General features: G+C 40.6%; 1 protein-coding gene across 4 annotated transcripts in view; it reads right to left on the bottom strand.

Moving 5' to 3' along the window:
• Positions 1–12373, bottom strand: part of LZTR1 (leucine zipper like post translational regulator 1) — a 35062-nt gene that overhangs the window by 13758 nt on the left and 8931 nt on the right. For 2 of the 4 annotated variants that reach the window (XR_013924128.1, XM_080367448.1), the window contains exons 10-14: positions 5802–5954; positions 2939–3013; positions 2199–2303; positions 1661–1771; positions 755–847 (exon numbers count right to left, since the gene is read on the bottom strand). Coding sequence is in view for 3 of the 4 variants with exons in the window: in XM_080367448.1 (XP_080223574.1) it covers positions 755–847; positions 1661–1771; positions 2199–2303; positions 2939–3013; positions 5802–5954 (537 nt within the window). In the remaining variant the exon portion in view is untranslated. The remainder of the gene's footprint in view (positions 1–754; positions 848–1660; positions 1772–2198; positions 2304–2938; positions 3014–5801; positions 5955–12373) is intronic. The other 2 variants (XM_080367449.1, XM_080367450.1) reach the window with 2 other exon arrangements.

The raw sequence follows: 12373 nt of genomic DNA, 5'->3' as shown, positions 1-12373 counted from the left end.
CACCACTTGGAAAGTCTTTGTTATGTTCACTGAGTGGAAGCCGTTGCGTGGGTTCAGTGTCACAGATACCACTTCTTATTGTTGCATCTGATTTTTGGTTTAATTTTCTTTTCAAAACAACAGTATGGTTTTTTGCTATAGTTCTTCATAATCTACTTAATCTGTTGTTGAGGATCTGTTGTCTGATCTCTGTAAAGTGTTTTGTAACTTTTTTTTTTGCAAAAGGAATGCAGGCAAGTTCAAATTTCTCATGTTTTTCTTCAGAAAATATGTTCTTTTTAAAATTTTATAGCTGTTCTCATTACCAGAGAATCATTTCCCTGTGCTGCTTTTTCTCATTCTGTTTTATTTTAGTAATTAAAAATGGCTCTTGAAATGATACATGGATCTGCAAACCACCGACCTGCTCTTTCCAGGACACAGTTGGGACCTCAGAGTACAGAGGTCATTAGTATCTTTTTCATATATGTATAATTTTTCACTATATATAATGTGCCCTGATAAATTCAGGTTATGTCTCAGTGATCAATAGCTCTTCACAGTTTTAAAGTTTCTTCTCCTTTGCAGCATTAGAAATTTGTCTGGTTTAGCGTAACTTACTAAATCAGACACAATTTTCACCAGTGACACTGCTCTTAAAAACTTCATGCCCAGGGTTTCTGGCACAATCATTGCACAATTTGCTTTTCCCTGGCAAACATGCTACACATGCAGTAACACCCCCATTGGCACCTTTTCAATAAATTCTACTCACCTCTCCCAAAACAAACTCCAAGTCACTGAACTGCCTGTTTTCCCATAGCCTTCCATAATCTTCATGTAGAGTGCATTTAGGGTAACAAGAAAACTAAAAAAATAAAGCCCCACAGAAGCAGAATTAATTTCAAACGGCTATATCCAACAGCACTGTAGCTATACACACTGTCCCTGGATTTTCTTATTTAACTCAACCTCACTATAGTATATAAAGTAGAAAATAACAAGCAAACGGAACACATGCAAGGGTTTCCTCTATAGTAAGGGTAATGAAAGATAACAGGGAAGAATTGTGTCTCATCACAACTTGCAGATTTCAGGATCTGGTGTTCTTGGGAGAGCAGGAGTGTCACCTGCTCTCAGGACTTGTCTGAGGGTCCCACACAATAAAAATAAACTTGAGCGTAGGGGGGATTTGACCTGATGTGAGTATCCTGAAATTTAAATTTTAAAATTCCCATAGTTTCCAGGGGGGTGGGAGTGGGAGTGTTGCACGAAGGTAAAAAAACTTCAATACAAAATGCTCTGACCCAGGAACCCTGAACGTGACAGTACACGAAGAGCAACAGTCAGTGTTCAGTTAAACATTCTGGCAAATCCTGTCTAATACATTTTTCAATAATCTGTCAAATTAGGTTGTCATGACCTCTGCTAGGACTTTAGAAGGCACTGGAGCGCTTGGCCTTACCAAAATTTCTGTCCAGATAACATTTCTCCAAAGACTTTAAAGATATACACTAATCTTTGGCAGCCGAATCTGGAATGCAAAGGCTGCCTGCAGGAAGGACGTGAAACAAAAGCCATCAAGCTCATGGCGAGCCAAACCAGAGACTGTCACACCCAGAGACAGAAGGATTCACGCAGAATTGGTGTGGGAGTTTGAGCATGTTTATCAGTGAATTACCTGGAACCTGTACATTTCTCCGCTTCTAATGTTATTGTCGACTGTGCCACCAAAGATGTACATAGCGTCTGAGATAACAGCTGCAGCATGGAAGAGTCTCCCACTGGGTAACTAGGGAAAGAAAAGGACAAAATAGGTGAGAGAATAAATAAAAGCCGCTGCCTTCTCCCAAGAAAAATGACCTGCAACAGATCAACAGTGAGAAGGGAAAATAAATGTAGTCTGAAGCGACACAAACGCTTGCATCCTAAGATTGACATTTATTATGTTATAGGATTGTTTCCTGGTGTATCTAGAACACACTTTACAGTCATATTTAAAAAGACCCGTTCGTTGCACCTTCTAATCAGAAGGCTATGTACACAGCGCTCTACATATCGTGATAGCTACAGAATATATCATTTACCAAACTCAGACTCAACACTGACATAGAAAAATAAAACGCACTTCTAGAAACAAAGATTCTGCAAATGTTATCACCAAGCAAACTCAGACCTTATTCTGAATATTGTGGGGAACTTGAAAGGTACAGGATCACCTGACTCAGCAGGATGCTGAACTCCAGGCTGTAAATGCATGCGTTCCTCAGGGCTGCCTGGGGCTGAACCACCTGGCCAAGGAGCCCCTCCAGCAACGCCAGGATCTGCACAGAAGCCCAAGGCTGGAGATGTTTACAGAGTTGGCACCACAGAGTCAAGTCTCCTTTCTCCATCATGCCAGATCCACTGAAAATAGAGCCACCGCACACTGTAGGAAGCCTCAGCTATTTATAGGGCTGGGTGATCCCATCAGTCCATGCAACACACTTCACCAGGGAACTGCAAAATCAGATGATTTTGAAGCAGGAAGGAGTCACTGCCAGGCAAAGCTGCCATGACCCTCCTGCATGGGACAGAACACATCATTTTCTCTGGAGGTTACACATAAGGTATCTGATTAAATTAGCATCACTGAGATATCTCACATAACATCTTCAAGTGGTGATAGTAACTTCTTTTTTTTTTTTTTCCTAGTTTGATCAGGCTTGTTTTGTCTTCCAGGCAGCGAATCTCATTAAATCTTTGCCTACAAAACAAGAAGCCCTCCAGTATAAGAAATCTTTTCTTCTTGTACATATTTATAGACACCACTCAAGTAAACTCAGACACGAAACAAGATTATGTTTATCTGGCGAGACATATTTTCCAGGAAACCATGCTGACTGGCATTTTTCATTACCACCAACTTACCCCTTTTACCGCAGCATCACACAATGGTCTCATTTAGCTTGTTACTCACCAGACTTTCCATGACTTTTTCTTTTCTTCGGACTACAGCTTTTAAGGGTACAATCCCCCATGCAGTAACTAGGACCTGTTTAATGATATTTTTTTTCTCAGATGTACAAACTACAGATTTGGTCACCTTAAAATGCACATTTGCCTGTGCCAGTTTAACAAGCCATCCAGATTCCTCTGGGTAAACAAGATACCTTCTGTCCGCGCCACACTTCACGGCTACTTTAGCCAAGAAACTTTAAAATTGGTGCTAACAAATACTGTGATGGGAAGATTATGAAATAATATTGATTTATTAGTACATTACTGCTGGGCTCCTGTTCGATACCCCTCCAAAAGACGATGAGATTAATGTCAAATATAATCTTTTTTAGATGGCTTCTATTTGTTCTTAGTAGTAATCTCATTAATTAAATAAGATTTACTGACTGAAAAAATCAAACATATTATAGTAGTTTAAAAATACATCAGTGACCTTTATCAACCAGACCTCCAACCTCATCCCAAAATATAAAGTTTCTTGCTGAGACCTATTTCTACACAACTAGATGGGCTGTGTTACAATATCTTTCTTACAACTAACTCTCCAAACAACAACAAAAAAATAATAAAAATTAAACAGAACTACTCTGTCAGAGATCAAATGCAGGCCACCTGATTTATACTTATTCAGGTCACTATCCCTGTCTTTTTTTTTTTTTTTTTTAAATACTGTAGCTTTGCTTTTCATTGAAATAATTCCGAGTATTCTCTAGTATTTGCTTTTAAAAAATCAGCCACTGTATTTGAACAACCATATTTTTTTCTATCAAAAATCCTTAAAGCATTTTAACAACTGGTGCCAGAAAGAAAATATGAATCATCTGAACACTTAACCAAGTTAACACAATACTTGCTCGTCGCATCGTATTTAACTCAATCTGTTTAGGAACCTTATAAGGATGATTTTTAATTTGCAATGTTTGGTACCAGAGTGGTCAAGGAACCAGAGCTTTGCCACTTACTAGTAACTTAAGCAATCAAACAACTTGACTTTTTAAATATGCTTATCACATATTCCCTTCACAGTCCCACAAAACTTTGTTTTGATGTGGCATGTCCTGAATTGCTCGAAGTCAGCACTCTGTTCCTGCTGCTTACTGTTTCACTTGAAGCTAAAATCCCTCCAGTGCCATCCCTGTTGGTCTATCCTTTGATCCTTACCCATCAGCTCCCAGCCAGCTCCGCACCCATCCCAAGGCAAAGCTCCAGGCACTCCTTTGTATGGAGCACAACTGCTTCTCCTCACCTTCCCAGCCTGTCTTTCTGGTCAAGTGAACTATCTCAGCCATGTCCAACAGGGTCACAGCTCTGCGACTGTGCACGATCTTCTAACTCCTCCTGCCTCCTAAGCCAAATGTGCTTGGGAGAAGTAGCCGAGATGAGCTGTTTCCACAAGGGGAGAGCAAAAGCCTTCCCAATCCTGTTGTCCACCAGATGCCTCCTCCCACACCTTCACTTCTCTTGAGGCGATGGCAATCCTTCCCTGACACACCTTAGTGTAAATATTCCAGATAACAGGGTGAGAACTGCACTCAGTATTACACCGATTGTAGCGAGGAACAGAGCCATTGCGCTGCAGAGCCAGGCCTGTCAGGTATGCCTAACACTAAAGGCAAACCAGTGCACCTACCAGTAAAGTCCTCCCGATATAGTAACAACTGCTACCTAAAACCATCACCGTGCAAATGTAACTTGAGTCTGGCAGGTGAGATAATCTGTGCAAAACTACACTTTTGATTTGCGGTAACTGTAATTTCAGTAAGGGTTTCTGCTGGCACAACTCCAGATGGTCACATGTGAATCCAAACAGCTATTGTCCTTCTCATTCCCAGTGCATATGGGAATGCTAAAAATCACAGATGATGATGCACTGCCAGTCTGAACGTATTTGTCAGCTCTAGATCCTATACTTACCTCTCAATCAAGGTGATCTCCTTACTTTATTAGCCGTCTCTGACAAAAAGAATTTTAGATTCAATCCTGACACCTCTCATGATCCGGGCTGGCACCCCTCTGTGAGCTGCACTCCCCTGTTTCATCTGTTGAAGTGTTTTCTCTATTTAAGGTTAATGAGATTTGCAATCTGAGGCTCTTTTCAAGCTGGAATCTTTGCTTTGAAAAGATCTCATCAGTTACCTTTGCTTCCCCTTTCAGTACACCTTTCCACACCACCAGCATGGTTTGAGCCATCATTTTCAAAATTCAAGTATTTCAGAAGTGGGGTGGGGTTTTATTTTTGCATTTCTTGTGCCCAAATTCAGTCTGTATCCTGTCTAGACAGCACAAATTGAGTTTGTCCTGTGATGCTCATCAGGGTTCTGATTTGACTTACAAAGCTGTGCATTAGTGTTGCTTCTCCCTGTGCTAGAGTGCCGAGCAATCATTCAAATAGTTGAGATTACAGCCCTGAGCATCATCTCTGGGGCTGATTCCACATACTTTGAAATAAACTTAGTTAAATCTGTGCAAACCCCTAAACTCATTGATTTAAATTTTGACCTCACCAGGAATACATTCAGCTTCACTTGAAGTCCTTAATAAAGCTGAATCAGTGTGTAAGTAAAATTAAATCAAATGAATAGTTCCCACTCAGAAGTCAATACTAGTTTCCTATATGCAATTTAGAACTCGGCATGTGCAGAGTCAAGGCTTAAATGGTTCTTAGATTAGAGTTCAAGCTGAAATAGCTCAAGATATATTTCAAGGAGAGAAAAAAGGAGAGGAGGAAAAAAGCGTAAACAAGGCTGGAATTTATTTCTCTTTCCTGAAATACATTTAATTTGCATTTTTGAAGTCTTTTTCACTTCCCAGTGTTTCTTTACCTCCAAGTCTGCTGTAGGTGGTTGTTTAACTGTTGTTATGCTGAAATCTAAACCAAATACATCCTGAGATTTTTTTAAACCACATTCTTCCAAGGGCAAGGAAGGAGCTCCTTCTGGGGCAGATACTCTCTCAGCCACTTCTGGATAGGACACCTGGTTACAAGATTTAAAAACAATAGTATGTAAAAGTATAGATGGGAGGCATGAGAGACTGGATAGGGAGCAGCAGGAGCCCCCCTGCAGCTGAAGCTCCAGAAGATCATGCCCTTGTATCCAGAACATTCAGAATCAGTCCAGAAGAAGCACTGCGGTCTTGCTTGGAGCCTACCACTGTGACTGAACAATCTCACAAATTAGTTGTCTAATTTTCTTACGTTTTTTACAATGACAGAGGTATACGGCAATTAAAATCTTATGCACTTATTGCTTTTTGTCTGCCCTCTTCCTCCCGCGGTTCTTCATGAGAAGCCGAGGGTTTTGTTTACTGCAAGCAGGAAGAACGGAGGCCATGAACAAGGAAGGCAAAGAGGTATCTGTCAGCTATTCCCACAATCCTGAGACAGACTTCCCATGTTTTGGCCTGACGAAAAACCAGGGCAGCTGGACCACTGCAAAGTGACAACCCGTACTGTATGTCAAGGTTGACTAACATCCTTGGAAGCTGATGAAGTACAACCTTTCCTACGGCTGACAGGTTACAGCGCGGTGTGAGAACAGGCAATGTGCACAGAGCTAATGCAGCCGCCGCCGCTCCGCTGGAGAGCCGTGCGCTCCTCAAGGGCCAAGCTTTAGCTGGCTCTGTTCATGGTCCAGACACAACTCTTCTGTACCTCTGTCAAGAGATCTGGGTCAGTTACAAAAATCTATCTTTTCTGTAGCGAGATTTATTCTCTTAGCTCTCAAGAACGTACTAGCTATACTATTACTGCAGGCTGTGACTACTTGTTGTTGGTTTTGGTGCTTATCTTCTACCTCTTACTAATTTCTCAAAGTATTCTAACATGTTCTCAGTGCTTTTTCAGATTGAAATATCAACAATATTGGCAACACTAGGGAATGGCTAAAATCAAATCCACTGCAGTTGTTTCAAGGCTCTTTTTCTCATTCTTTTAGCTTCTCAGAAGCCGCCTTATATTTACAGAATAAATTTTTAATTGTATAAATTTAACTCTCCTCACAGTCATATATGAATGAGTAGGTATTAAGGAAGCTGACTGTTGCACTGAACTCCAAATCTAGTAAAAGATGCACTCGGATCTCTTTCACAATCTAGGAATACTGATGAGCATCTCTGTCCTCCAATACCACTGAAAACTCTAAGCCAAAATGAAATAAAAAGACCTAAAGCCATCAACAAACAAACCTGATGAAGCAACATAAACTCAAAGGTTAAAAAAATAATAATCTATTTTTCCTCTGAAACTAGAAAAAAACCTTATGGTTTAGAAAAAAAAGGTCCAAATGAGATGTCACTACTGGTAGCTGTTTATAAAGACATGCTTCCAGACTATCATACCAGGCAACAGCATAAAACTCTCAAACAGATGGGCAGACAGAGCTTTGGATATTCCTTAAGTTCAAGGAGGTTTAAGGATTTAAAATGTTTTCACGTGCTGGGTGCAGAAAATCTATATGCTTTTCAGACAAAATTGGAACAGACTCATTTTAGAGTGAATTTCCAAGACATACAGCTCTGCAAATGAACAAAGAGAAGGCAAATGCTGAAGGACTTTATTATGCCTTTCCTTAGACAGTTACTCCTTTGAAATTATGGCAACGGACTCATCCATCCCGGCTTACGGCTGTAGCTACCTGAGAGCAAACAAAGGGCTGCTTATAATCCACGAAGCACCTATTACTGTTAAAAATCTGGCATGATATGAACCTAGCAACACAGCCTAGGCAAAGGCTTCTTTCACCTGTGAGGAGGAGCATCCAGCCAGCCATAGCCAGTCAACCACACCTCCGTCCCAAGAAGGTTACGGAGTGAAGCCTCCTGGAAGCTACATCCACCACATGAAGGGGGTGACTAGGAGCAGCCAGCAAGGATTTACCAAGAGTAAATTTTTCCTGACTAACCTGATCACCTCCCACAAGATACTGAACGGCTACACAGATTAGAGGAAGGCACTGTGTTCTCAGCAAGTCTGTGGCTGAAACCAAATTGTCTGAAGTTCCTCATATGAATCAGTTAATACAGAAAAGGGACTGTCATGGATTGTGGCAGGGCACAGAAAGTTAGAGACCACGACGAAGAAACCTACAACACAGAATAAATCACTAGATACAAAAGCAAAGTCACAATAACAAGTTTGTTGCCATATCAGCTCTTCCAGAGATTTTGCACTTCTGGTTACGGTAAATAATAGTGGCTGGGACAGTGGACACCACCTGACATTCTGCTCTACAGTGAAGATGAGATTTTTCCATTTGACATTCACTGGAGAATACAGCATGGAAACAGGGAGTTAAATTCTTTAACAATGATATTCAAACACATGCTGTTATAACTGCAAAGGTCAGAATATGAGACAATCTGTAACTTACTGAAAAACAGTAAATGCTCTTTCCCTTAAAATCATTCTAATATACCAGTTGCAAATTTAAAAAGTAGTGTTCATGTATAATTCATCAGAAAGGATTACACACAGTTGAAAGAGCGAGTATTGCCAATTCCAATGAACACATCTCAAAAGATCACATACTGAAATCTAACAACAGATGACAAAAATCAAGTGACCAGCCATTTCCTCCTTTTTGGCACCGTCGTGTATATTCAAAAATCAGGTTACCATAGTAGTACTTTAGGGATCTTAAATCTGACTTCCTGCACAGAACAATCTATGAGACTTCCTTGAAGTAGTACTGAAACGGAGCCATTCTTTTAGAAAAGCTTTCTTTTTAGAAAATAGCAAATCCTGGTTTAGACATAGTGAAGAATCTACCAAAAAGCTCTGATAAAATGTTCGTTAGCCTCATTATTCACAATTTGTAAACTTCTATTTCCTTTTCTTTTTTAGTCTGAATGTTTCTAGTTTCAACTTTAAGCCACTGGATCCTGCTTTATCTTCTGTCAATAGATTAAAAAGCCTCTGTTCCCCAGGTAACCAGTGAAGAATTAATTTCCTAAACCTTCCCTAAAAGAGGCTGTGCTTCACAGCTGGTCACTGTGCTTCCCAATCTTCAGTCATTTTCAGATTTCTTCTCTGAATAAGCTCCTCGATTTGCGGACACAAGATGGTGAGATATTATACTGGAAGATCTAGCTAATAAACATAGGGGTAATGTATTTATGGTACTGAATGATATTATGCTATGTCGGCTTCTGGAGCCAAGAATATCATCAGCACTTCCAGCCATTTTACATTGCAGGGAGCTTGTTCTCAGCTTCCCACAATGACTAAAGTTTTGAAGTCATTGTTTCCAGGGATACTCTAAGGGAAACCATTAAGCACAGACCACACACCCTGTTCTTAGATGTATTGCTTTACACACATACTGAAATACGTCTTGTTTGTGCACACCTTAAGAGGAAATCCAAATCATACTGAGTGGACTGTTCCTTTAGCTGTTAATTGGCAAAACTCTGGACAAATAGTAAATAATAGGGGAAAGCTGTGATTTTTTGTTTTCTTAAGGTCACTGACAAAAGTTTATGGCAATGCAAGGATAACAACCAGTCCCTAAAGGACGTAAGCAGAGTAACTACTCCTCATTCGAAACTGTATTTCATATCTTTCAGTTATCCAACTTCATACCCAGTTAATGTGAGTCATGTTAATACTGTATTGTTCTAATTTCTTACCAGTGAGTGAGGTACAGAAATACATTCCTTCTGCCTATCATCCACTAAGTCTCCATTTTGCTTATTCTAGGAGAATTCAATAAAAGCATGTAATATACATCCCTTGGAAAGGTTATGAAGGTAGACCTGACGAACACAAATCGAGTTGTGCAACAATATTAACTATAGTTACAGTGACAACCAGATTTTTATAAATACCAACATTTTCAAGATGTCTCTCTCCAACTTATCAAGTACAAATTTAGAAAGGTCACTGGTATGAAGATTCTAAATTTTTAACAAATATTTTCTAAAAAGGATGCAAGTCTGAACACTATCTATTATTTATAGACATAAAAAGTACCAGTCTTCTCTTTGGACTGTGAAATGCTAAATTTTATCTCTCCTAGCAAAACATGATACCCTGACAGCTACACATCTGGAGGCAGATCTTGTTAGGGGCTTCACTGCAGGAATTCAGGGTTTTGTTCACATAATAATGACGTTTCTTTTGCCTGAAGATACCTCAACAGGCGTAACTGATCTCTGCACAGGGAGACTGTGGCAGACTCATCCACAGTAGGATGACTAAGTCCTTTTAATCCTTCCTAGCTGCCCACAAACCACAGCACTGTAATCCATCTGAAAAACTCCAGAACTGTGCCTCAAAGTAAGCCAAGAGAAGATTACCAACACATTAACCTCCATTTTTGCTTATTAAAAGAAAAATGAAGAGCTTTGAAAGTTAGAAACTTTTACTGCTCTTGGCATTGAAAGGCCTAATTGTGAGACTAAAATGTTTCACTGGCCAAGTTTGAGACAAGCAAAGACAGTTTGCTCACTAGTACCTGCTTGCTCACTAGTACCTGCAGTCAGTGGGAATATAACGGCAACTCACCTGGTAACAAGGGAGTGATTCACAGTGTCACTACCCACCAACCTCCTTCAAGCATTGCGAGGAACAAGAATATTCTTCCTCTTCCTGTGACACCTGGTCCCCTACGAGGCAGCAGCTGTTTCCAAACATCACTTTTGATTCTGCAGGACTGTGTTCGCAAATGTGCACCCCTCCTAGACCTCCAGCTCCTCCGTCACTCCCTGCAGAACACTCCTCTGCTGTAGCACAAACCGTAACTGCTGCATGCATGTGTGTCTGTCTGCTGGGGAGCAACTGTGCAAGATGGGGCATTTTCCCTCTTACCGCCTGCTGATTTTTTTATGCTGTTCCAACCACCTTTAGAAAGCCAAGGATATTTTGAGTTCAATACGAAAACTCGAGGCCAATAAAAAGAAAAATCTATTTAAATTATTTTTTAAATCCTCTGATAGCTCTGTGAAAAGGAAATCCAGCACCTCAGGAAGCTCTGGCAGTGTTATGCAGGAGGCATGGACTCAGACGTGATACTCCTCTGGCTGCCTTAGAAAAGTAGAACCCCCAACTGTGAAGATCATCTAACAGTAAAGATGCAGAATAGCTCTGTGTGCTCTGTAAAATATATGCACATATATTACAGTGTCAAGACGACAGTATGAGAAGCTATGGATTGCAACTGTGCAGTTCAAAAAGCCTGTCTTGATATTCATTTTGGAGACATCCTAAAAGCATAAAATAGGAGTTCCTGGTTTATTTGTAAGTACCGACCTGTTCCACTTTAGTTTCCCCTCTTCTATCAACTAAGCCATTTTCCGATCCTCCACGACACAGCGTGGCACTGTCAACAATTTTGAGAGACCTGGGCAAAGAATTAGAACAGGTCCATTGTCAGGCTTGTTTCCAGGTTTTTGTTCTACCTGTTTACCCCAAATCCAGAACATGCAGGACTGCCTCAGTCCACCTGCAGTGCCTAATACTTGACTGCTGCTGCCTGTCCTCCAGAACTTCTTCTACAACCTTCCCAGAACCCACCCTGTACCACTGCTATTGATGCTCAAATTGTGCCACCTTTTCCAGGTAAAAACCTCAAGATTTTTCAGTCTCATGCAACTTGTCACCTTCCACACTGCCCATAACAGGGTAGCAGGGGGAAATACCTTTTCTACCTGACAGCCTATTTCTGTCACTGGCATGCACAGGTCTGACAAGTCCAAGCCACTACCTGGAGAAAAGCGTCTCGGGGCTGGCTTAATCTTAGTTCAGAGGATGGGAAGGACTGGAATGGCAGCAGTCACTCTCCTTCAGCATAAGAAATCTCTTCTGCAAAGCACTGTAAAAATCACTGCTGAATTAATAGCTGAATCAGCACCAGGCCTTCTTATTTTGGACTCCAGAGGCTTTACCCACTCAACGCTAAACTCCAAAAGAATTAAGAATTATGGAAATGCATCACATGATGATAAGTATGAAAGTTAACCTAGCTACAGTTAAGCAAAGCTGTATCGTGGCATTTCTAAGATCATGTAACATAACACAGAAAAACACACAAAGAACACATGCTACACAATCCACCCATTAGAAAAAGGGGAACCCCCCTGACTGTATCAAGAGCCAAGACAGATTATCCTGCTGCACTACTAGTAACACAGGTCACCATCACCTCACACACAAGCAGAATCCTTCAAGCGCTGAGACAGCACTGCACTCATCATCTTCTATTTTGCTTGAACTTAATGTGAATAATTACATTCATAGACACGGACAAGAGGAAATTTCAAGTTCAAAGTGTCCTGGGAATAGTAAGTACAGTATTACAGACTCATCGCCACTGTTAAAAGTCTGTCAAAAGCTCATAGAAACTTCAGGAAAACGATTCTAAGAAACGATCCAGTTATCTCTCCAGAACACACAAAA

The sequence above is a fragment of the Falco punctatus genome, assembly GCF_963210335.1.
Source record: "Falco punctatus genome assembly, chromosome: 17".
In the NCBI taxonomy this organism is placed as follows: domain Eukaryota; kingdom Metazoa; phylum Chordata; class Aves; order Falconiformes; family Falconidae; genus Falco; species Falco punctatus.
This window is presented reverse-complemented; position numbering and strand designations above follow the sequence as displayed.